Source organism: Lagenorhynchus albirostris, chromosome 11 (genome assembly GCF_949774975.1).
Source record: "Lagenorhynchus albirostris chromosome 11, mLagAlb1.1, whole genome shotgun sequence".
NCBI classification, from domain to species: Eukaryota; Metazoa; Chordata; class Mammalia; order Artiodactyla; family Delphinidae; genus Lagenorhynchus; species Lagenorhynchus albirostris.
In genome coordinates this window covers 58,177,419-58,201,177 of record NC_083105.1, presented here as the reverse complement: position 1 = coordinate 58,201,177, position 23,759 = coordinate 58,177,419, and the positions used below count along the sequence as shown (strand labels likewise).

Sequence of the window (23,759 nt, the reverse complement as noted above, 5' to 3'; positions counted from 1 at the left end):
GAAGCGTCCCTGGCAAGATGACAAAACTGAAGTACAGTACTCCTCTGAAGACTACAATTCTAACATGTTGATGAAAGAGAAAAAAAGAGGATCATTACTTTATATTCATATTTTTCTGTTACCAGCAAGGATTTCAGTTTTACCTTTAGCACCTGGGTATGAATTAATTTGCCAGAGTAGTGGACATTTTAGAAGGCCAAGGAACCAGACTTGTGAGACCCGCTGGAAACTTTAAGCTTAAAGGAAGGAGACATAGAAAACAATTGTCTCCACTTGAACAGTTCTGCCCAGGTTCAGCCCCCTCTGGAGTAAAATCTGTGTCAATTGCCCTTTTCAAAGCTGCTCAGGCCTGGAAATAGCATCATCAACTCACTCATTTCAGAGGGCCCACCAGAGACCAGATTAGGAGAGGTCCCAGGCTAAAGGTGAAACAAGCAACTATAATTGAAACGTATACAAAGAGCCTTGGGGCCACTGAGGGATGGGAGGAATTAATTCTGCCTAGAGGAGGCACAAGAAGGAGAGGGACCAGGAAGGTGACATTTGAGCCAGATCTTGCTGTATGAGCTGTATTTGGTCTGGTGAAAACTTGGGGTGGGGGGTCAGTGAGCAGTGCAATCTGCTGGATGAAAATCTACTCATGCCTAAGAATGACAATCCCTCTGGTTGGCAATTTCTACACTCCTCTTCCACCCACTTTCTTCACAATCTTTTCCTCTGTTCTTGGAAAATGGGGACTGAGGATCGTTTCCCTTCCTGGAAGTGATCAGTGTAGCATTAAACTAATCCTTGATTAAATGGGATCCGTTGCTCAGCTCTGTGAGCCTCTGAGAACACCGACGTGGAAGGAGAGGGGAGGGAGCAGGTGAGTCAGGCAGGGAAGTGGGCTTGAGCCACACTGGGGAAAACGGGGCTCAAGGAGAAAAAGAAGAAATTAAGGTTTTTAATTTGCCGCACCCCCTTTTTGTCAGCCTCTCCCCCACCTGTCTCTTATCTTTATTGTTTTTCCGTAGTTTCTCATAGTCTTGGTCTCTTTGTCTCTGTTTCTCTCCATTTGCTAAAGGCTGGAAATTCCTTGTTGTCAACGGAAGGGAGTAGGAGGGGAGTTGGAGGTGGTAGGAGTGGGAGGGAAGCGAAGAACAGACATCTCAGCAGCTCCGGCTGCGGGGGAGTCTCGGCCTCTGGTGGGGCTTGACAAGTCAATGATTTTTTAAATGTACATATTTTTAAATCCACACAGAGGGGCTCACAAACCTAGAGAGAGACAGAGACACACACAACTAGATGTAAAGAAACGTATAAATACATAATCTCAGGGTACAGAGGCACAAACTGGCAATAGCGTCTTAAATCTGCTTATTAACATTTCACAATTTACAAAGTTTTCATATACACCCTCTCATTTGAACCTCACGACAACCCTGAGAAACAAAGATACAAACACTCGGGAGTTTCACTCTCAGATACACGTCCGCACCCAAACAGATTCCTTCTGACCCCTAGGGGAGTGGGCTGGCCCAGTGCGTGGGATTTTTCGCTCCTCGTCCCTCTCTGGCCTAGTACCGGCCCCAGTACCGTGGAGCTGAGGCCCCAGATTTGGCTCCTCCACCGTGCTCTTTCCTGGGCCGGGACCCAATTGCCATGAGCCCAGTTGGTTACCGCCCCCTTGCTTCACGCCCTATTCCGCCCTCTTCCCCGGGCGGGCCAGCGTCTCCCTCCGGATCCGGGGGCTCAGCACCACCCCAAGGGGGCCCGGGTGGGAGGGAGGGGGGCGCCTCGAGCAGAGGCTGCGTGGGCGGAGGATGTGCGTCACGGGGAGCGTGGGCAGGGGGAGGGCGGAGGCACGTGGAAACCCGGGGCCAGCCGCTGGCAGCCAAGGCTCTAAAATAACCGGAGAAGAGAGGGGGGAGGGGCGCCCACACACTTAAGAGGGGTCGGGAGTGCCCCCGGGGAGTGAGCCCGAAGGGACCCCGTGTAGCCGCACCCTCCAGTTTCGGGACCGAGGACTCAGCTCATTTCTATCACTCCCCACCCCCGTGTTTGGGGCTTAATGGCATGGAGAAGACAATCTTGGCTACCGAAATTCCCCCCAGTGATGCACCCCCTCCTCTCCGGTTCCCACCGGAGGCCTAACGGTCCCCTCACCAGGCCGGAATGTATAACCAGCCCTGGCCCACGCCACCCACTCAGAAGTGCGGAATGGCGGGCGGGGGTGAGGTTTCGGACTAGGGGGAACCTTGCTTCTGGCCAGTCCGCTCGCTTCCCGCCGCCTCTCCCCCAACCTCCTTCATTTCCTCGGGGCCTAGAGCCACAGGGCCGGGCGCTCAGAGCCCCCGCCCGTCTGCCCTCCCAGGCGTGGGCGGGAGTGTAATGGGAACCAGATGGGGCTGGGAGAAACAAAGCAGGGAGGGGGGTGGGTTGCGGGGAGGGGCTAGGCTCCTCGAAGGAGCTCCTCCCTCCTACTCCTCTGTAGGGAGCCACGTTGGATGCGGCCGGCCCTTGCCCATCTTCCACTAGACTCTTGCGGGCAAAGTGCCCTAATAGACATCCCTAGAAAGGGTATCTTCTTTCTCCCAGGCTTGCCACACAATTCCCCAGGAGCAGGTCCCTGGGGCCTCAGCAAATAGGGTGCGACGAGTAGAGGAAGGCGGGGTACCCCTCCCACCCCAGCCTGACCTAAGCGCTAACAAAACCCGACGCGACTAATCGCCGCGCGTCTAAGTGGTAGCTTCTAGTAAGCCCCGCCCATTCCTGTTCGCCAAACTTCGACGGGAACTTAGGGCAGGGATGGGAGGACGCCTGGGTTTCCGAGAACGGCCTCTTCAAATAACTCCTTTTGGGGCTGGGGAACAGCGCGAGGATATGTAAAAGATTCCTGCAGAGCCCCACGCTCACAGACCTGCCTGAAGTGCACACCCTATGGGAATCACATGCACCCGCGAAAGGAGCCATGCACCCCGAGTCTCCAACAACTTTTACGGGCTCGCTCCTAACATTCACAAGTACAGCACCGCGAAGCCCGAGAGTCTGCAGGCAGGCGTCCGCGTAGTTTAGACGCCTGTGCCCGTCCGTGCGCTTCTGGGTCTTTGTGTACCTGTGCGTGGTTGTGAAATTCCGCTCTCCGCTCGGAGGGGAAGGGGGTGGGAGTAAGAATGTCGCCGGCTGGGCTCTCACGTGGGTACGTGGGCGCGGAGAAGGCCGGCTGTGCATCCGGCGTGGGCGGCACGGAGCGACCTCGCCCCGCCCGCCGGATCCCCAAGCCCGCCTTCCACAGCCCAGCGTCGGTCACCTCAGTCCCCAACTCGGCGCCCAGGCTCCGAGTCCCCGCCCCCGCCTCCTGCTCCACACCCCCTTCCCCCAGTCTCCGCCTCTCTCAATCTCTCCGCCGCGGCGTCCTGAGGCCCGCGGAGAGGCCCGGGCGCCCGCCCCCCGCCCCCCGCCCCCGGCCTCCGCCCCCGGCTCGGCCCACGCCCTCCGCCCGCCAGGCAGCCAGAGCTGCGCCGGGCCTCGCTCCCCGTGCGTCCTGCGGGGGCGGAGGCGCGGAGAGGCGGCAAGCGCAGCCGGGGAGGTGGGGGGGGGCAGAGGCACAGACAGAGGCGCGGAGGCTCGAAGAGAGGAGACGTGGAGGGAGGGACGGAGCCCGGACAGCGGCGGACACGGCCTCGCGCGCCCGGAAGAGAGCAGCGCGCGGCAGGCGCTGAGCTCTGGGCACCGAGAGGGGCATCCCCGGTGGTCTGCAGCCGTCCATGCACAGAGCTCCCTCCCCCACAGCCGAGCAGCCGCCGGGCGGAGGGGACAGCGCCCGCCGGACCCCGCAGCCCAGACTCAAGTTAGTGGGCAAAGGGAAGCGCCGGGGAGTGGAGATGGGTGGAGCTGGACTCGGGAAAGGGGTCCGGAGGGCGGAGGTCGAGCAGAGGACGAGGGGAAGCGGGACGGGGGTGGGGGGTGGAGACTGACGGAAAGGGGGTGCGTCTTCGAATTAGGGGCCCTGGGAGCAGGCAGGAAGCTGATGAAGCTGGATGTGAAAGAGCAGTACCTAATTCTCCATCGCCCGTTTATTTTGTGCGCATGACCTGGCATGTGAGCCCCCTGCAAAGAATGTGGAGGCTCCCAAGCGCTAGGGGAAGCCCTGGAGCTTTAGCTGGCAACAGTGCCGGGGGAGGGCCACTCAGCTGGCTCAGTCCGTCGTCGGCACGGAGCGCGCGGCTCCGGGGTCCGGGAGAAGCCGGCGCCTTTGAACCAACAGAGCATCAAAGGAGCTCTGCAGAAGCGGGGCATGCCTTAGGCGTCTCTTTCCATTTCTGTGGCTTGCGGGGGGGGGGGGTTCGTTGTGCGGCCCCTCCCTCAAGGGGTCTTGAGTCGCACCCACACAACCCTTGAAGACGAGGGTGGAAAATGAGGGAGAGAAGAATAGGCGGGAGCCCCCCGGCGGTGTTCGCCCACAGACGGTAGCACTGTGGGAGTGTGTGGGGGCGGACCGGGCCCCGAAGCAGAACAATTGAGGCACTCCTCCTCTCTCCCGTTCCCGAGCTGAAGGGATGGGCTTACCTATGGAGCAGGTGGGAAGGTCACTGCTGGGAGAGGGGCCAACTGAGGTGCACTGGGCAGTCTGGAAGGCAGGGGAGGTCCTGGGGAGAGAGCGCACGAGTGGGCAAAGAATGCCTAATCCGTGGGAAAAGCTGAGCAGGGGTGGGAAAAGGGGAGCAGAGGATGTTCTGCCTAGCTCACTGAGTGGAAAAGGGCAGGGGTAGAGGCCACACCCCTGCCTCTCAGCCACACGAGCAGGATGCCACCAGGGAATAAAGCTGGCCCATAGTGGTCCTAGGTGTCCACTGCAGGGAGGATGGGGGTCCTGCATTCACCTCAGTGTGCGAAGTTAACTTGTGTAATGTTGAGACTGCTAGGTGTTTAGGGTGGAAGGTGAGCACTGTGTTCTGGAAGAGAGGTTGGTCCAGCCATCCCAGGGGTGTGCTGGCTGGCCTCAGTGCTCAAGGTCTCCTTGCCCCAGGCCAGAAAAGTAAAAGCTGAGGAGGGGGGCTTGGAGCCTTTGACTTTGGCAAAAACTGATCTGGCTTTTGGTACTTGCGGCCAGTCTGGGATAGCACTGGCATGGCTGTGCCTCTGAGCAGTGCCTGATTCTCCTAGTCTGTGTTCAGGTCTGGGTAGAGAGAGCATTCAAAAGAGGGGAAGAGAAACAGGCAGGAAAGAGAAAACAGTTGTGAGTGTGGGTTGGTACCCAGCAAGGGAACTTGCACTGACTGCCCCCCCCTTTGTGCGCCTCCTTCTCAGGCCCAGTGCCCGAGCCATGGCCCTGCCTCGGACACTGGGGGAGCTGCAGCTGTACCGGGTCCTGCAGCGCGCCAATCTCCTTTCCTACTATGAGACCTTCATCCAGCAGGGAGGGGACGACGTGCAGCAACTGTGTGAGGCGGGTGAGGAGGAGTTCCTGGAGATCATGGCCCTCGTGGGCATGGCCACCAAGCCCCTCCATGTCCGACGCCTACAGAAGGCACTGAGAGAGTGGGCCACCAATCCAGGGCTCTTCAGCCAGCCAGTGCCTGCCGTGCCCGTTTCCAGCATTCCACTCTTCAAGATCTCTGAAACTGCAGGGACCCGGAAAGGGAGCATGAGCAACGGGCATGGCAGCCCAGGGGAGAAGGCGGGCAGTGCCCGCAGTTTTAGCCCTAAGAGCCCCCTTGAACTCGGAGAGAAGCTGTCACCATTGTCTGGGGGACCTGGGGCAGGGGACCCCCGGATCTGGCCAGGCCGGAGCACTCCAGAGTCTGATGTTGGGGCAGGAGGAGAAGAGGAGGCTGGCTCACCCCCGTTCTCCCCACCTGCAGGGGGAGGAGTCCCTGAGGGGACTGGGGCTGGGGGGCTGGCAGCAGCTGGGGCTGGTGGTGGTCCGGATCGACTGGAGCCAGAGATGGTACGCATGGTGGTGGAGAGCGTGGAGAGGATCTTCCGAAGCTTCCCAAGGGGGGATGCTGGGGAGGTAACTTCCCTGCTGAAGCTGAACAAGAAGCTGGCACGGAGCGTGGGCCACATCTTTGAGATGGACGATAATGACAGCCAGAAGGAAGAGGAGATACGCAAATACAGCATCATCTATGGCCGCTTTGACTCCAAGCGGCGGGAGGGCAAGCAGCTGAGCCTGCATGAGGTGAGGACCCCAGGCCCTGATCCCCTCCCCTACCAACTTCAGTGGTTGCAGTGCTTCCCTCAACTAAGGGGGAAGCAGAGACACAGGCAAGAGCCCGGCTGTCCAGCCCCACACCGCTCAGGACGCCCCAGGAGGGGAGGAGGCCCCAGGCGTTCCTAGGAAGCTGTGGGTGCTGACCTCTGTTTTCCTTCCTCAGAAAGCTCCTGCATGATGTCAAAACCCAAGCAAACATCTGATGGATAAGCCTCATTTCTCTGGTGGTGAAGGGGAGTGAGGAGGTGTGGGCAAGGTGGTGGGCCAGTGAGGATTCTGACTGCTCTGGCGGTCCTCTCCACAGCTGACCATCAACGAGGCTGCTGCCCAGTTTTGCATGAGGGACAACACTCTTTTACTGCGAAGGGTGGAACTCTTCTCCCTGTCCCGCCAAGTGGCCCGAGAGAGCACCTACCTGTCGTCCTTGAAGGGCTCCAGGTGAGACCCCCTTCTCCAGGTTCTCCCTAGATCAGAATCCCGCCAAGGAGATGGGTCACGTCCTGACCTCCAGTTCAGGTGCCTGTAGGCCTGCTTCCCACCTGCCTGCGTGTCCCTGCTTTTGGCCAAGTCCACTTGCCTAGGTCTGGCCCCACCTCCCATCCCTCTCAGGTCCCTTCTGCCCCCCACAACAATAGTGCTTGAGCTGGGGACTGCTGCTTACCCTTCATCTTTCCAGATCCTGGGAATAATGCATGTTCCCCATCAGATTCTGTGTCCTGTCCACCATGTGTCCCTCCCCAGCCTCACCCTCCTTGTTTCTCTCCATCTTTGCAGGCTCCACCCTGAAGAACTGGGAGGCCCCCCACTGAAGAAACTGAAACAAGAGGTAGGTTTGCTAGGGTACATATAGGAGGTTAGGGCATCTTCCCCAGCCCCCTCTCTTGCCAGTCCTCATTTCCCCATTTGGGGCATCCACAGGTTGGAGAACAAAGTCACTCTGAAATCCAGCAGCCTCCCCCAGGCCCTGAGTCCTATGCACACCCATACCGCCCCAGCCTGGAGGAAGACAGCGCCAGCCTGTCCGGGGAGAGCCTGGATGGACACTTGCAGGGTGAGTGTGCGTCAGAGTGCGTCTCACTGAGGGGGCGGGGGTGGGGGGAAGGTGTGGGAGGAGGGCGCCAGGAGGCCACTGCCTGGCACAGGGCTGGGAGGCCTGGCTGGGCGGGAGCGAATGGGCCTGGGCCCGTGGAGCTGGCTGTGTGGTTGAGGGTGAGGGTTCCATTGACTGCGGCCCCCTACCTGACCCGTGCCCCTGCCCACAGCTGTGGGGTCGTGCCCAAGGCTGACGCCGCCCCCTGCTGACCTGCCTCTGGCGTTGCCAGCCCATGGGCTGTGGAGCCGCCACATCCTGCAGCAGACGCTGATGGACGAGGGGCTGCGGCTAGCCCGCCTCGTCTCCCACGACCGCGTGGGCCGCCTCAGCCCCTGTGTGCCCGCAAAGCCACCTCTCGCAGGTGAGGCAGCCAGCAGTGCCATCCCCAAGCACCCCTGCCGCCCAGGCCCCGCACAGCAGTCCTGGTGTCCTCGGGGCAGTAGCATGGTGGGGCTCCAGCTAACCAGGCCTTGGGTTGAGGAGGGGGGAACCCTGCAGGGCTGTTCCCAGTGGGGAGGGTCTAACCCCAAGTGGACGTCTGTGAATGGCGAGCTTGGGGAGCAGGGGGACAGAGAATGGGGAACGAAGGGGAGCAGGAAGAGGAGAGCCACCAAGAAGGGAAGTTTGGATGGAACTTCTACCGACGCAGGAGGGTGGAGCAGGCCAGGAGTTGGGGTAGGGTTGCCAGCTTGGAATTGGAGGAGCCCAGAGGGGGATGCTTTGTGTGTGGATGGGGGAAGCGGGAGTAGGCAAGGAGGCCGGCAGAGGGCCGGGCATCGGCTGGGCTCAGAGTGACGCAGCAGACAAAGCCACCAACCCTAGCTTGGTATTTTTAAACTGTGTGTGGGTGGGAACTGGGGGCGGGGACTGACAGGGGGGCTCTTCTTGGGGGAGGAGCTGGGAGGCTGGCTTCCTGTGTCCCCCCTGTTTTGGCTTCTAAGAACCCTGGGGGGCATGGTAGGGTTGGGGGGGTGCCCTGAGAGGAGGCCAGGGATAAGCGGGGGCAGCAGAGCCTGGGAAGGGGGGAGGGGGAGAGGTCAGAGCCAAGCCGCCCCCACAGCTCCTGACAGAACCAGAAATTCCAGCAGAACGGAGGCGGGAGAGACAGAAAGAGAGAGACACATCCAGAGACAGAGAGCTACACACAGCCAGCAAGGGGAGAGGGGCACACACACTTGGGTATGGAACCGCCCCCTAGACCAGAGGTGGGCAGGAGTCAGGAAATCAAGCTCATCTTCGCAGCCTTCTCTACCCCTGCCTCTGTTCTCAGCCCCGCTCTGTCTGCAGCGTCCATCCTGCAGCCTCCTAACCTACCCCTTCTCCCTGCAGAGTTCGAGGAGGGGCTGCTGGACCGATGCCCTGCCCCAGGACCCCATCCTGCTCTGGTGGAAGGTCGAAGGAGCAGCGTGAAAGTGGAGGCTGAGGCCAGCCGGCAGTGAGGGGGGGACTGGCGTCCTCAGACCCAGGGCACCAGGCTTCTGGCTCACACAGACCCCTCCACTCTCCATCCCTGGCATCTAGTCACAACCCTGGATCCTTCCGCTGCCCTTCTCCTGCCTCCCCACCTGCCCCATGGGCATAGAACTATGGGGCTTCAAGCAATAACAAGCAGGGGCCTGGCGAGAGGACACAAGGAGGGTGCATGGTGCCCCCTCACCCTTGCCCAGAGCAAGGAGGCAAGAACTCTGCCTCCAGGGCATTTGGGATTCTCCCCTCCCTTACACAGCACACTCCCATCCTCTCTAGTTAGACTCAGTGACGTGAGCAGTTGGACTCAGTTTGGACATGGGGGAAAGGGCTTGGGAGGGTCCAGCAGCTAAAAATGGAAACGGTTTCCCCCCAGATCTGGGGGCCTGGGAACACTGGACCTGCTCCTCCCCTCTGCTCCTCCATTTTTGTGCTTCTAGTTTGTTTCTTTAATTTAACAAGTGCTGCAGTTCGCCCACCCATCCCCATCTTCCCCCCAAGCCCTCAGCGGTTCTCTCCCTCTTGCCCTCTCTAGGGGGGTGTGGGGTCCCCTTCACCGGCCCCCTCGGGAGGCCTGGGTGGACTCAGGGTCTCCCTCAGCTGGGATCTGGGCCGCAGCACCTGTCTGAGCAGTTAGAGCGTCTTTCTTTTCAGATCGTGTACAGTAGATTATTTATTTTGTTATTTTGGAATAAAATTTATTTTATGGCTTAGGATCTATGACCCCCAAGATGGAGAAAGGGTGGCATGGGGTTGGGGAGTGGAGGGAAGCTGGCGGTGGGTGGGGAAATAGAAAAGAAGAAGCGGGTAGGGCCCCCAATACACCATGAGGACCACACACCTGAGTCTGGACCCCAGGCTCAGCCTCTGCCTCTGGGCAGGATTGGAGGTGTTGAGCCATCGAAGCTACAGCCACATAGACCCAACCTGGGCACAGTCATACTCAAAGCTTAGTACATTTGGGTTAGCATACGTCAGAGAGGCTAGTATACTCGCTGGTGTCTTTTGAGCAGTGTCTCACACTTCCAAACGTGTTGTCACACAGGCAAAATCAGAGAGGTGTGTGTTCTATGTGGCCATAAAACTAACGTGTGACATCTATATATTAACACATCTCAGGTCCACACACTTTCACACAGCTATACGCAAACTCGGCCCTTATAGTTCTGCACAATCTCGTACACGTATCCAAAAGCCTGCATCTGACTGGCAGGAATTTGGAGCTGACTGGGATTTGTTTTTTAATCTGGGCAAAACCCACATCAGCGACCAAATGTACAGACCCCCCTCTCTCCCAGGGTCTCCTGAACGGTTTCCCGTGCCCCCAGGGCTGGGACCCAAGCCCATACTTCCACCCCTAGCCTCTGAAGCAGATGTGTGCACGTGTCTGTGTGTTTCCACATGTGTGTCCGGAGCCCCGGCTCAGGGCAAGCAGAGAAGCCCTCCATGCCCTCACCTGTGCTCTGGCCCAGCCCCCTTCCTGCTCAGCCACATCTTCTAAGGAGAGGGTGTGTGTGTGTGTGTTCTGCGTGTGCAGGCGTTTTGGGGCGTGTCTCACTTGGAACCTGAATTTCCCTTCCAGTATTTGGAAAGTGGAGAGCAGGGGTGTGTGGTGGGAAGGAAGGAGTAGATATGTTCCACCCACTATACATTCTCCTGGCAAAGTCTTTTCCTCCTGACCAGGGAGTAGGTGGGGATAGGAGGACACCCTCCCCAGCTGCTGCTTGGCAGGAGCACAGGCAGGTGTTCAGAGCAGGTCCATGGGGGCAGGAGAGCTGTCTCTGGGCTCCCCCTCCAGCTGGGATCACCAAGTGGGGTTAGCCCTTATGTCCAGGTGGGACATTGAGATCCCAGACTGCCCATAGCAGGAGGGCTGCAGGAGGGGTTGGGCTCCCAAGGACCCTCCCTCTGACTCTCCTTGCCCCTCCAGGAGAAGCTTGGTGAGGTCCTGTTCAGTGGGAGGCAGCAAGGGCGGGAGCATGTCTTCACGGACCCTGCAGGGAGGAAGGAGGGAAGCAGTGAGATAGGCATGGCACCCACTCCTCAGCCTCCACCCCCCGGCTGACACTCACCAGGTGCCTTGAGGGAACCCTCCCACCGGCTGCGTCAGGCAGCTGTCTTCCGCCATGGTCACATCTGAGCAGAGCAAGGGCTTGGAGCTGGACCCGGCATGCTCCTGAGGCTGGCACGGCAGCAGGCCCCTGCCGGGCCCAGAGAAGTAAGTGAGGTGGTGGCGGGGGTCGGGGGGTTGAGGCTGGGGATGAATGAGGCGCATGAGCTCAGGATGGGAGTGGGCGTCACTCACTGCGGGTGAGGTTGGTCAAAGGGCAGGCTCATCTGACTCAGGCTGGGCGGCATCTGCAGGTGAGGTCTGGAATCAGGAAGGAGGACACAGTCAGAAAGAAAAGCTGGACGAGGGCAGGGTGTTGCAAAGTCAAGACCACTGAGTGAGGAAACAGTATTTCCAGCTCCTCATCCTGACGGCAAGCACTGGGCAAGCCATTTCCACCTGTGAGCTTGGACTTCTCATCTGTATAAATGCGTATGCATTGGCGACTGGGGGCAGGAGAGAGAGGAGGGCTAGATTAGCTAATTTCTGATGTTTCTTTGGACTTTGAACTTTGCTGGCTCTAAGTACCCCTGTCCCCACCCCTACCTCAACTCCTGGGAGGGGAGATGTCATGCCTCGACTGAGAGTTAGTAAGCACCTGAGTGCTACCTGGAGAACAAGTGTCTATGCCACTTCAGGCCCAAAAAGATAAATAAATAAAAATCAAGACAGCAGATAAATGACAGTAGATTTCAGGGGCGGGAGAGATAATACTAATACTTACATAGCTCTTCCTGTGAGCCAGGTACTGTGTTTAGCTTTACACATACTATTAACTCAATTAACCTTCACAATAACCCTGTGAGGTAGGTATTGTTATTATCATTATTCCCTATTTTACAGATGACACATCAGAGTTAAGTGACTTGCCCAAAGTCAGCAAGTGGTGGAGCTGGAATTCGAACATGGATCTTAACCACTAACACCTCAGTGGAATGGACAAAAGAGACCCAGGTGTTGGCTTTTTGCCACCCCGTTCTCACAGAAGAGCCTTCCCTAACAAATGCAAGTGCCCAGGCCCGTTGCAGGTGGGTATCCCACCCCGTTCCCCAGAGGGGGCCCCACTTACTCCTGGAAGGCTGGCAGCACATTGACCGATTCTTCCCGGGGAAGGGCTGGATATGAGGGGATGGAGTGAGAGCGTGGTGGGTACCCCTGGGGCCTGGGGAAAGAAAGCAGAGCCCTGATGCCAGCCCTTCTCCTGGACACCCCAAATCCCTGCCTCAAGATGGGGAATCCCTCTCAAGGAAAGGGAATTCCCTACTTCAGCCCCCAGTGCCAGCTCCCCCGGTTGCCCATGCTGAAACAGCCTGCTGGCGCAGACCACTCCCAGTTCCGTCTCTCAAGCTTCTTACGCCATATCTGGGCCGAGCTGCATGTTCATGGAGCAGTCAGGGACCATTCCAAGATCGTAAGAGGGCATCATGGTAGGCGTTTGGGGCTCAGGGGTGGTAAGTGGCTGGTCCCTGGAGGAGGGGAGGAGGCATGTGTGACTGACCAGGGGCTGATGCCACCACCCCTTCCCCCAGGTAAGTACTGGGCCCCACCCTCCATCCATACCAGCACATTCACCTTTCCACAGTCATCTTGATTGTAGCTGGGACATAACCCCTGCCGTCCTTACCCATCTGCTCAGCTGTTGTGGGGAGGAAAGGAGAGCCATGGAGTGCTTCTGATTTAGGGAGGAAGGGAGGTGGAAAAGGTGAGCATGGCTGATGGGCAGGTAGCAGAAGCCGGGAGATGAAAATGGAGAGAGAAGTCGGGGATGACACACAGCAGGCAGGGAGGGGGCAGCTGGGAGCAGGGAGAAGGTGGACAACAGGAAGGAGTCAGAACTGCCAGCCCCAGCTCACGCTTGTAGTGGCTCCGGAAAGCCTCGTCCTTGGGTTTCTTGGGGTAGAGGTTTTTGAGCTGAGCGAGGTCCCGGATTCGGTCACCAAGTGAGCGAATGGACAGGTCTTTGGCAGAGAATGGCTGGATGTTCTCTATCTGTGGGGAGCCTACAATAGGAATGAGACCTTGAGTCCCCTCTGTCCAGACTTTATTCCCCTACCCCAACCTCCTCCCACTATTGGACTCATTCTCAATCTACCAAGGTGAGGAAGAGAGGAGCTAGGGTGAGGGTCCTGAGGGAGGGAGACCCACCAGTCTCCATTCCCACAGAGCTCACAGTGAGAAGGTAGACGTTTAGACCACAGAAGGAGGAAGAGAAGTTGGACCGAAGGAAGAACTTCTTGAAGACCAGGGTTGGCCTCAAGGAAGGCCAGGATATTTCCTCCCCAGAAGAAACCCCAGAGGGCACAGGCACAGAGGCAGAGGACTGGCTGGGGTGACCTCACCATCCTGGCCCCGGATGACATGGGCAATGGTGATGCCCCCAATCTCTGAGTCACTGAACCGAAGGAGGAATGTTCCATCAGGCTCGTTGAGAAGAAGGCTAGTGACGTATTGTTTGCTGATGAAGCCAATGATCAACCTGGCCAGGATGAGGGAGAGGATGTGGATGGGGTCGCAGGGTGTGGAGTGGGAGCTGGAGGTACAGCTGCTCAGGCCACCTGGGGCGGGGACTCACCGATCTGACCAGTAGCTCCGGAGACAGCGTTTGGTGAGGTCCAGGACGCCATCAAACCACTGCCAAAAGGTGAAGCCACGACCCAGCAGGATCTCCTGTGGGGAGAGGGGAGTTGGTGGGGGCACAGGAGCCTAGTTAGGGCAGGCATTGGGCTGTGAGTACCTACATGACAGAGTCACAGGACTGAGGGAACCACATTGGACCTGAGACCCCATCCATGACAGTAGCCAACACTCAGGCTCACCACATGCCGGGCACTGTTCCGTGCTCTTTTCATAAATTAATGTATCTGATCCTTACAAGCCTAGGGAGGTAGGTCCTGTGAGTATCCCATCTTACAGATGAAGAAATGGAAGCCTAGAAAGGTCAAATAACTTGCTTCTCACACAGCTGGTGAGAAGCAGAGCTGGGATTCAGCCCAGGAAGTCTGGGCTGGGCCCCCTCTTAACCACTGTGCTCCACACCCTCCTGAATGAGGCCTGGAGGAAGTGGTGTCCAGAGAAGGCAGCTTGCAGGGTGTGAGTGTCCTGCTCCCTTTGCTAACACATCCTCTGGTCGTGTGGGCTTTTCTTTCTTCCTTTTTTAAAAAAGAGATCAGTGCGTGACTGCATTTACCCAGCTGGTCCTCAACCGAGACACCCAGACCTCCTTTTTCCCCTGTTTCTTGTAACAGATCCAGTCCTGAGCCACCTTATTTTGGAGGCAGTAAAATGTAGTCGCTAAGGACAAGAGTCAGAAATACGGTGTTCCATCCCAGACATGCCACTCACTTGCTGGGAGGCCTTGGACAAACCACTTAACCCCTCTGGGCAGGTTCATCCTCTGTAAAATGGGGGTAATAGTACCTACCTCAAAGGGAGGTTGGGATGATAACATATCTAAACTGCTGAAGCACAGTGCCTGGATACAGTAAGCTGTCAACACATGGTAGCTGGTATTATTGCATATGTCCCTGTGGGATTTCGTCCCTGTTTTTGCAATAAAACCTATTTTCCCAATGGGTCAAAGTCATTTTGAACCAAAGCTGTGTTTACACACAATCTGGGTGAGTCATGCAGATCACTGGCAAAGAGGGAGGACGGAGGGCCCCCAGACCAAAACGGGGGGATGCCAGAGACCTGAGGGGTTTTCCTGCCTGGGCCATGACAGAGGCCTTCCTGATGAACGTGGTGGGGCATTGTGAAGATCCCAGCGGTTGATCCCTGGGCAGACGTTGGGGCAGCCCTGAGTGCCCCAGGGATGAAGAGCTTGGGGGTGGGAAGTCCGAAGCGCAGGGGAATGACCTTATTGAACTGTGACCAGGACACAGAACGGTGCTGGAAGGCCTCCATGCTGAGGCTGTTGTCGGTGAAGATCTTCTGGGCCAGGAAGAGGAAGTGCTCTGGGAGTAACCCCCGGTTGGTCCCCACCTCAGCCATGAACTTGAGGTTAAGAGTTTCACACATCTTCTCCCAGGGCACCCGCTCAGCCACCACAAAGGGCACGCGGTCCTGGGGGGAGGAGAGAAGGAAAGGGAGCCTCAGGCTGACATCCCCATCCCTCCTCCGGAGGGCCTTCATCTTTCCCACTTCCCCAAGCCTGCCGCTCCCCAGCCTTGTCCCCCTGAACTTGCTCAACAAAGATGGTGCTTTTCCAAAGGAGTCTAAGGTGCTACTGCAGGATAGCTGTTAAGATTGGCATGAAAAGGGGACTTCCCTGGTGGTGTAGTGGTTAAGAATCCGCCTGCCAATGCAGGGGACACGGGTTCAAGCCCTGCTCCGGGAAGATCCCACATGCTGCGGAGCAGCTAAGCCCGTGCACCACAACTACTGAGCCTGCGCTCTAGAGCCTCCAAGCCACAACTACTGAAGCCCACGCGCCTACAGCCCATATTCTGCAACAAAGAGAAGGCACCGCAATGAGAAGTCCACGCACTGCAATGAGAGTAGCCCCCGCTTGCCACAACTAGAGAAAAGCCTGCACGCAGCAGCGAAGACCCAAGGCAGCCAAAAAATAAATGAGTAAATAAATTAATAAAATAAAAAAATGAAGTATGAAAAAAATTGGCACGAAAAGAGGTCAGGAGTACAAAAACAGGTCTATGAGAAGGAGTTAAGGTCACTCTCTTTTGAACATGCTTGCCAGCCTGCACCCCACCTCCCAGGTAAGAGCCACCCCTGCCCCCGCCAACTCCAGGTCTTTCATCACCATCTCAGAGAAGGCGTTGTCCCACAGAATGGTGGCTTTGGCATTGTTGTCTTGGTTGCCGTGGACGATGACCACCAGGGGCAGAGACAGGGCCTGAAGCGGGTGAGGAAAGGGGGTTCTTCTTACTGGGGCAAGGGGCTTCCACAGAGGGCTGGCTCTGAGGGTGCAGGGGAGCTACTGGACTCATACAACATGGTTAAAAACTCATGGTATGTTATCGAGTGCTTTCTGAAGCTCAATTAGGGCCTTACTGCAGAGAAGTGGTTACAGGTCAGTGCTATAGAGTCCCCAGGTTTCCAATGCCAGCTCCAACATTCAGTAGCTGTGTGACCTGGTCTAATTACTCAATGTCTCTGTGTCTCAATGTCCTCATCTATAAAATGAGGCTAGTAATAATACATACCTCAGAATATTATTGTGAAAACCACGCGTGTGTGTGCACGTGTGTGACTTAAAACAGTGCCCTGGTCTATGAAACGTGCGTAAGTGCCAGTTGCTCCTACGCTGTCATTCCCTGGGGTGTGCACTCCGGTTCTGGCTCCTCCCCGCTCACCCGGGGCCCCAGCATGCACAAATCCCAAACACACAGGGTATGGGGCAGTCATGAAGAGGGAGGATGCAGGGCCCCAGTGTGTGGCCGGGAGGGGCACCTGGAGCCCCGCCTCGGGCAGGGCTGGGGCCTCAGTTCACCTGGAGCTGGATAGGGAGTTTGTTGGGGCTGAGCGTGAAGCTGGTGGAAAAGAGCACGGCACACTTCTCCTCGGTGACAGACTCTGTGCCCTTCCGTTCGCACCGCTTGATTTTCTTCAGAAGCTGCGGGTGGGGCGAGGGAGAGGAGGGTGAGGGCAGCGACTGCTTCTCCTGGGCTCCCAACACCCTCTCCAAGGAGAATGTCCTGGCCTGAGGACCCCCGCCCACTGCACCCCGAAGGCCTCACCAGGTTCTTGAACAGGGCAGCGCAGCAATTCCCGGGAATGCTGTTCTCCAGGGGCACGGTGTTGTTAATGATTTCCCCAGTGCTTTCTCTGCCAGGCAAGTCAGAGAGTGGCTCATCCCAACTGGGCCAGGAGTGGCAGGGGCTTGAGTCCACCGGCTAATGGCCTGGACTACTGGCCCCTAACCTCCATCTCCCCGCTTGAGTTCTTAAGGGAGAAGTCCCCATCTTAGCCAAATCATGATGCTCCCACCCCATTCCAGCACTGATGGGTCCCTCCCCTTCCTCTGCCTTGACTATCATACAGGGTCCCCACATCCCATGGCCCGCCCTCCCTGTCATCACCCTGTTCTTCGTGGTGCCAGTCCCCCAGGCTCCTCTGGCCTCCACCACCCTCCAGCCCCTCTCCAGCCCCAGCTTACACTCCAGCCCCGGGCCCCTGGGGCATGCTCAGCTCCCTCGCCTGCTTCTCGGTTACCATGTCGGCCCTGACCATCAGAGGCTTGGCTGGGGCCGCCAGGAACCGCAGGCCCAGCAGGAATCGAACCCCGGCCTGGAACTTGGTCTGAGTCTTCAGAACCTGGGGGGGCTGCTTTTCCACCAGGAAAGAGCTGGGAGGAGTGAGGAGGACACAAGGGAAGTTAGCAGCTGGGTCCCTCCTGGTGCCCTCCCCACAGCTCTGACCCTCTTCCTTCCTTGGGGTCTGCTCTAGGCCAGGCTGGGGTCTCATACCTGGTGATGAGGGTTCGCAGGACTTCATCCAGCCGGCTAATCAGCGCTGCCCGGGTCTTGGGCTCAAGCTCCCCACCAGCCGCCCCCACCTCCTGCTGCAGCTGGGAGTAAATGTCCACCAGGCTCTCACACCTGGGGCCAGGACAGTGGTTAGGGGGCACAGGGTTTAGGCTGCCTGCTCCCCGCCCGACCCCCCACCCCTAAACCCAGGAAGATAGCAGGAGAGTGTGTGTGGAGGGGTGGGATGAGCAGTGGGCGTGGCTGCAAGGCACCTGGGCTAACCGAGTTGTGGGACATGCCTTGGCTCTGGGGAGGAAGGTTCCTTCTCAGTGCCTGGAAGCTCTGTGGAAACCCAGCTACCTCTTCCCCAGGGCTCTGGTACCCAGGTCAGCTGCCAGCACATACGATGCTTTTGTGCATTTTCAAAGGTGCCCCGCCCAATAGACCAAATAGACTTCCCATTCCTCTGGGCACGGGGCTTGAAGAGAGAATTGTGGGTTGGAAGAACTCCTGCTTGTGCCCCGTCCGCCGGGTGCACGTGTACAGGACACAACCTGAACAACAGTGTGCATGGCTCTGCTGGAACGGGCTTCTCTGAGTCTTGACTCACCCCAAGACACTTTGGCCTGGTTTTCTCTCTCACACCTGTGGGTGCTCCAGCAGGGACAGCAGGTGTCCACCCCCAAACCCCACCCTTCCCTGTCAGCCGTGCCCCAACCTCTCCTGTAGTGGGGCCAGGCTCTCCTCAAAGGGTGCGCCATTCCCTGCCAGCTGCTGCTGCCGTTTCCAAATCTGGATCCTCTTCAGCACCAGGGCCTGGGCAGCCTCCAGCTCCCCGACAGTCTCCTGCAGGAACGTGGCGAGGGCCTGTGGGAAGAAAGGGCCTGAGCCAGGGCCACACGCTTCCTCCTCACCCAGCTCTGGAGGGTAGGGCTCTCTTTCTCACCTCTCTGAGGTCTAATCTCCATCCCTCCACAGATTTGAGACCCTCAGAGTCTGCCCTTGGAGCTCAATCTCCATGTCCCAGTCCATTACTCACCTCACTTGGCCCGGTCCCATTGGCAGGAGTTTCTATCAGGCTGTGCAAAGACACTGAGGGTAGGGGCAGAGATCAGGGGTGCAGATAGATTTGAGGTTCGGTCAAGGTTGAGATCCAAGAGGGGATCACTCCCACACACTCCTCAGGACCCTCTTAGGGCTCTAGGCCCAGGCTCCCACCTTGGCCTCCCTCAGCCCCAGGCTGCAGGGCTTTGCGGAGAAGGCAGGTTTCCCCCACTCGGTGCTGCAGCCTCCGCAGGACTGTGTTAAACTTGAGTTCCTCTTGCTTCCAGTGGAAGGGCATTGGCAGGTGGCGGAACTGCACAGGAAGGAGAGATGCCAGGAGGTGAGACATTCTGCCCAGCCCTTTCCCTTCGGCCTCCACTCCCTAAAGGGGTGCAACCGCCATGCTCTGCAGAAAACAGACCACTTCTCTTGTCTGACTCCCTTCTCTCCTTTGACAGTCCTTCCTGACCTTCTGGAATTTCCTGAAGATAAGACCTCTCTCCTGGCAGAATCAGCTCCTTATCACTTGCTCTCTCCTTCCTAGGCCTCACTACCCTCAGTCCCTCATTGCAAGCTTCTCTGAGCTTAACTTGGGGCTCACTTTGACTCCTTTGGTCATCCTGGGCCTAGAACACTGAACTTTTCCTGAAGTTCAAGTTCCTTCTAGTTTCTCATGGCTCAGGCTAAAGTCCCAGGGAGTTGGGTTGGGGTGGGAGGTGGGGTACCACAGTACCTGTTCCATAATGGCTTTTTTTTCCCCTTGAAGTATGTGTCTGAAAGTGGCCACCAGCTTCAGGGGGTCCCTCTGATATATGCTCTATAGAAATGAAAGGTGGTAGACAGGGTTAGCCTGGCTCTTACCCATGTCCTTCTCCCCTTCCAATCCCCAGCACCCCCATTCACGCATGCACTGAAAGGCAGCACAACTGTAGGCTCCAGAAGTTTTCATGCATTTGCATGCTTTTAAAATCTAATTTGCATGCTAGCTAACAGCTAGCCACAGGAACACCAATTTGCTTCCAGCATCCAATGCTCACCCCAGCTCCATTCCAGGCCCCACCCAGCCTTGTCCCCTCCCCTCCTGCCCCACCTCCAGGGTGCTGATGTGTTGCAGGATGGTGCTCCCCTCCCCCTGCTCTCCAGCTGAGGCCTGAAGACGCTGGACAGTGGCAGAAAGTAGGGCGCTGGCCATGTTGCAGCAGAAGGCGTCTGAGCCGACAAGGAATTCCCTGCAGGAAGATCAAGGATGAGGCAGCCTCGGGTCAGGGCTTCCTCTGCTCTACTGTCCCTTTACCCCACAGCAATCAGCTCAGCGGCTCCTTCCTCCTCTTATCCTCCATCCAAGCCCTCTGTAGCCCTCAGCCCCACCCCTTGTTCCCCAGTTTCCCAGCTGTTGTGGGTGGTGCCCTTACCCCAGCTCTGACCTCCCTCCTCTTTGGCTCAGCCTCCTAAGGGGGTGGGGGACTCCACGTATCAACATGCATAGTCTGGTGAGGCACAGACTCCCAGCTAAATCTGCACCACCGCACATGGAATAACGAGTCCCAAGTCTTGAAATGGGATGAAGAAGATCTAATGAAAGGGAAGGTGGGTTGGGGAGGACCTGGGGGACCAACGTGGGGCAGCCAGGACTCACCAGGGCTGGTTCTCCAGCCAGTCACCCAGGAGATGCCGAAGGTGTTGAGGGAAGTCAACATAGAGCCGCTGCAGTTTTTCTGCGGGCATTTTGGAGACCAGACCCCACAGAGACATGATCTGGGGTTTGGAGGGTGCCTGGAGAAAAGGAACAAGGCTACTTGGGCACCCTGAGAGGTGCCCAAGAAAGCTGGCTTTTGTTTGGGGGCAGCCAGGGACCTCCCGTAAACAGCCCTCCCAGAGACCGTCCCCAGCACCACTCACAGCCAGACCACCTCAAACCAGGGACATTCCTGGCCAATGCCTCAGACAAGGTAATTCCTTCAACGGTAGACACAGGGGTGATGGGGTGGGAAGAGCTGAGCTGCAGTCAGAGGGCGGGGTGGGAGCCAGGGGCAATGGGGCAGTAGGGAAAGCTCTCTGAGAGAAGACAGAGGATGTGGGTTGTAGCTCTAGGCCTGGCTCTGGTTCTGTAGGCAAGAAACCTCCCCTCTGTGGACCTCAATCTTCTCATCTATAAAATATGAGGCTTGCATAAAGTGCAGAACTTTCCAAAGTTTTTAAAGCAGTGGACAATTTTAGTTTTAATCTGTGGAATCCCAATTATATAAAATTGGAGTTTCTCTGTTGAAAGCAAGTGTGGTAGGCCTGGAATTCTACTGCTTCTTACTTCCTTCTCCCCACCTCCTGACCCCAAAGGTGTCCCTGGAGAAAACCCTCAAAATTCCAGGGTTCCGTGAGAGAATCTGAAAACTACCTGGCTAGATGATGAAGAGCATGGCAGAGTAATGATAGCTACCATTTATTAAGCAGTTACTATGTATGAGGCATTATACTGAGCTCATTACCTCATTAAAATCTTGCAACAATTTTTAAAATACCGAATTATCTCCTTTCACGGGTAGAGAAACCGAGTTCAAGGAGGTTCTCCAACTTGCCGAGGCCACTCAGCAAGCGATTTGAACCCGAGAGGGGATTAACCACCACGTTGTGCTGTTAGGATGCCTTCCAGCTCCAAATCCCATAATCCTAAGGGGGGGGGCATGGGAGGAGAATTGAAAAAGAGGAGATTGAGCGAAAGGAAAAGTAGAGAGAACTCAGGAAGATGGTGAGAGATCAGAGAAAAAAGTGGGGTTAATAAGCCTTCAATGAAAAGCCTAGAAGAGGGGCAAGGAGGCTAGGGCTACAACCAACAGAAGAAAAGGAGGCAAGAGGAAAGGAGATGGGAGGGTAGGGGAGAGGGCTGCCTCCCCATTTCTGGGTGGGCCACAGGGTGGGGTGGGTAAACCAGTGGTTTCCCAGGGGTCTCTCAGTTTCCAGTTTCTCAAAATATCCCTCTTCCCAGAGATGACAGAAAGGATGGGGATGGAAACTCCCTGGGTCACCCCCAACCTGGTAACCCCAAGTTTTCCTGCTGCACTTTTAGCCCCTCCTCTCTCCCAGGACTCCCAGAGGGACGGAGAACAGAGGGACCCCTTTTCTGGAAGCTCCTGCCACTCCCCCCAGTCCCTATCCCCTTGAGCTCTTTTCTCCCAAAGGCAGAATCCTCCCCCAGTCCTGCTCAGGGTCCTCTAATAGACCTTTCTCTACACCCACCTTGGGGTGGGGCCCCTTTTGGTTTGTGTTTCAAACTCAGGGGAGGACTCCACCTCCCTCTTCCCTCTTCCTCTCCTGTGTCTCACGGTGCTCAGACCTTTGACCTCTCTCCCTACCCTATTGGGGACTGAGGCGATCCCTAAGCCATAGGCAGCCCCCCTTTCTTCTACATGCCCCTGTTGAGTGACCAGCTTCCTGGCCTGGTCCTGGCTTCAGATCTTCCCCACTCCATCCTCAGGCAGCAGGGGGCCAGACTTTCCCCCAGCCACACCCAGTAACCAGGCTGGGTCAATCGGCCGGCCAGGCCAGGGGCACCTTCTGCTGTAGGCCCCCAACACAGGCAGGGAGGGAGGAGCCGCGGCCTGAGGGGGCGGGGCCAGTGTTCCTTTCCCAACCGGGAAGGGAAACCCAACGTCCAGGATCTTCATCAGCCCTCTTCGTGGCCTAAACCTCGCCTCAACCCTTACATTCCCGAACCCTTTGACCGTGGGACCACAGGATCAAGAGTCAAACGAGCTTCTCTGAGTTGCCCAGTGTGTGTCTGCGGCGGCGGGGGCGGGGCGGGGGGCCGGGAGGCGGAGCCAGTTCAGCAAGAGTAGGGTTAACTGCGTGACTTGGCCGCGCCAAAAGTGGAGCAGTTTTGAGGGGGGAAATTCCCTCTCCTTTGGGACACCATGAGGTCTGCGTCTGGGGCTCGCTCACCCCTTAGCCGCACCCTTGAACAGGAACCTTTTTGGGGGGCCCGGATACGGGTTTGTCTAGGACCTAAAGCCCTCTAGTATCAGCCTTCTAGGGAGGGGCGTCCACCTCCCCCCAACCCAGAGGGCAGAGGAGCACCTCCTTGCCCTCCTTTCCCTGCCTTTACATGTCCCTGGAGGTGCGGGGGACGGGGTGTATGGAAAAAGTGACCCACGGTGGGGAGGGGGGGAGGGGAAGTGCTGGGCCTGTACTCACCCCAGATTCTTCTGACACTTCGAAACTGCCAAAACTCAGTACCACCAACCACCAACCCCAGCTGAAACAATTTCTTGGGGACCATCCACTCTGCCGAGGGAGGATCCTGAGAGGCACTCCCCGCAACCCACCGCCCCACATATTCATAGTCAGAGGCCCCCCACCCTCCCCTCCTTGGAGGCATCCCCTCACCTTGCCAACCCCTCTGCTGTCTTCTCCCTCTCTCAGCGGGCACTGCCAGGCCCCATGGGTCTGTAGTTCTGTCCAGCGGGTTCAGGGCTGGCCCTGTTAGCACCCCCCCTCCACCTCCAGCACCAAAAAGAAAAAAAATACACACATACACACATACACACACACACACACACACACACACACACACACACACACACGCAATCCTCTCCCGTCCTTCCTCTTCAGTGTAAGCAGTGGCTGCCCCAGCCTGCTGTTTCCGGCTTCTCCGACTACCCAGGTCCCTCCCTGGAGCTCTGACGACACAGTCAAGGGAAAGTGGGCTGGAGGAGGAAGAGGAAGAAAGTGGGGTGAGCGTGTGTGCCTCCGATACCGGGTAGGGGAGCATGGCGTGGTGGGGAGCCAGGACTGGGGCTTGGGGGCCCTGGGGCCAGGCTGGAGGGGATGCTGATCCCCACTTACTCTGTCCCCCCTCAAAAGCAATCAAGTTTCCTCCAGAAAGTCGCCCAATATCAAGCCAGAGACGTGCCGCCCCAAACTGCCGCTCCCATACTCAAACTTTCGCAGGGGCCGGGGGTTTGGGCTCGCAAGGGACTGGGCTCCCCTGTGGCCTCTGGAAAAAGAAATCTCTCTGGGCTCTGCGCTCCCTCCAGTGGAGGACCCTGAAAGCGGCCAGGGAGCTGGAACTCCTAGGTCCTCCTTCTGGGTGGGGAACGCCTTAGAGGTCTCGTGACCGCTGATGGGAGGGAGTGGGGGAGGGGAGGCTGACGCTCACAATTCTGTAGGACTCCAGGGGTCCCTCGGACTGAAAATCGTTTCTGCGCCCTCCTCACAGGGTACTACTCCTCAAACCTAGGTGGGAGCCGGCACGAGTTGGAGTTGCCGCCTGTAGATTCCCAAGGGACAAGTTTGCATGTGAATCTGCGGTGCAGCTTTGGTGAAGTTCCTATCTGTTTCTGGGGTAAACACTGAGACACACCCAGAAATAAACACACACATACTCAACTTCCCCAACCAGAAGGGCACCCCCCCACACACATGCTTACACAC

At 57.5% G+C, this 23,759-nt stretch overlaps 2 protein-coding genes across 5 annotated transcripts; one reads left to right on the top strand and one right to left on the bottom strand.

Annotated features, from left to right (window-relative positions):
• Positions 1-928: 928 nt before the first annotated feature.
• On the bottom strand, positions 929-23,006 carry STAT6 (signal transducer and activator of transcription 6). Of its 4 annotated transcripts, XM_060165819.1 has the most exons (26): positions 22,713-23,006; positions 19,972-20,108; positions 19,426-19,564; positions 19,069-19,152; positions 18,510-18,648; positions 18,331-18,383; positions 18,010-18,158; positions 17,292-17,423; positions 16,982-17,170; positions 16,563-16,650; positions 16,316-16,438; positions 15,626-15,718; positions 14,722-14,928; positions 13,439-13,533; positions 13,206-13,342; positions 12,720-12,866; positions 12,439-12,502; positions 12,222-12,332; positions 11,936-12,028; positions 11,062-11,127; positions 10,829-10,957; positions 6,858-10,750; positions 5,345-6,660; positions 4,549-4,628; positions 4,037-4,261; positions 929-1,254 (listed from the first exon to the last, which is right to left on the bottom strand). In XM_060165819.1, the coding sequence occupies exons 2-22, from the start codon at positions 20,085-20,087 to the stop codon at positions 10,561-10,563; spliced, it is 2,544 nt and encodes an 847-aa protein (XP_060021802.1). In that variant the 5' UTR covers positions 20,088-20,108; positions 22,713-23,006; the 3' UTR covers positions 929-1,254; positions 4,037-4,261; positions 4,549-4,628; positions 5,345-6,660; positions 6,858-10,560. The 4 variants fall into 4 exon arrangements, with proteins under 4 accessions (XP_060021802.1, XP_060021801.1, XP_060021800.1 ...); XM_060165818.1 differs by having other exon boundaries at positions 4,863-10,750; XM_060165817.1 differs by having other exon boundaries at positions 5,345-10,750.
• Positions 3,481-9,472, top strand: NAB2 (NGFI-A binding protein 2). Its single transcript, XM_060165821.1, has 7 exons — positions 3,481-3,829; positions 5,290-6,163; positions 6,501-6,634; positions 6,971-7,022; positions 7,115-7,247; positions 7,459-7,650; positions 8,619-9,472. Exons 1-7 carry the CDS (start codon positions 3,747-3,749, stop codon positions 8,726-8,728), a joined length of 1,578 nt encoding a protein of 525 aa, XP_060021804.1. The 5' UTR covers positions 3,481-3,746; the 3' UTR covers positions 8,729-9,472.
• Positions 23,007-23,759: the final 753 nt, after the last annotated feature.

Coding starts and splice junctions, on each gene's coding strand:
- NAB2 (XM_060165821.1), top strand. CDS start 3,747: ATGCACAGAGCTCCCTCCCCCACAGCCGAGCAGCCGCCGGGCGGAGGG. Junction 7,248..7,458: donor CCTGGATGGACACTTGCAGG/GTGAGTGTGCGT, acceptor CCCTGCCCACAG/CTGTGGGGTCGTGCCCAAGG. Junction 7,651..8,618: donor CGCAAAGCCACCTCTCGCAG/GTGAGGCAGCCA, acceptor TTCTCCCTGCAG/AGTTCGAGGAGGGGCTGCTG.
- STAT6 (XM_060165818.1), bottom strand. CDS start 20,087: ATGTCTCTGTGGGGTCTGGTCTCCAAAATGCCCGCAGAAAAACTGCAG. Junction 13,343..13,438: donor CGGAGCTACTGGTCAGATCG/GTGAGTCCCCGC, acceptor CATCCTGGCCAG/GTTGATCATTGGCTTCATCA. Junction 12,867..13,205: donor TGTCATCCGGGGCCAGGATG/GTGAGGTCACCC, acceptor TTCCTATTGTAG/GCTCCCCACAGATAGAGAAC.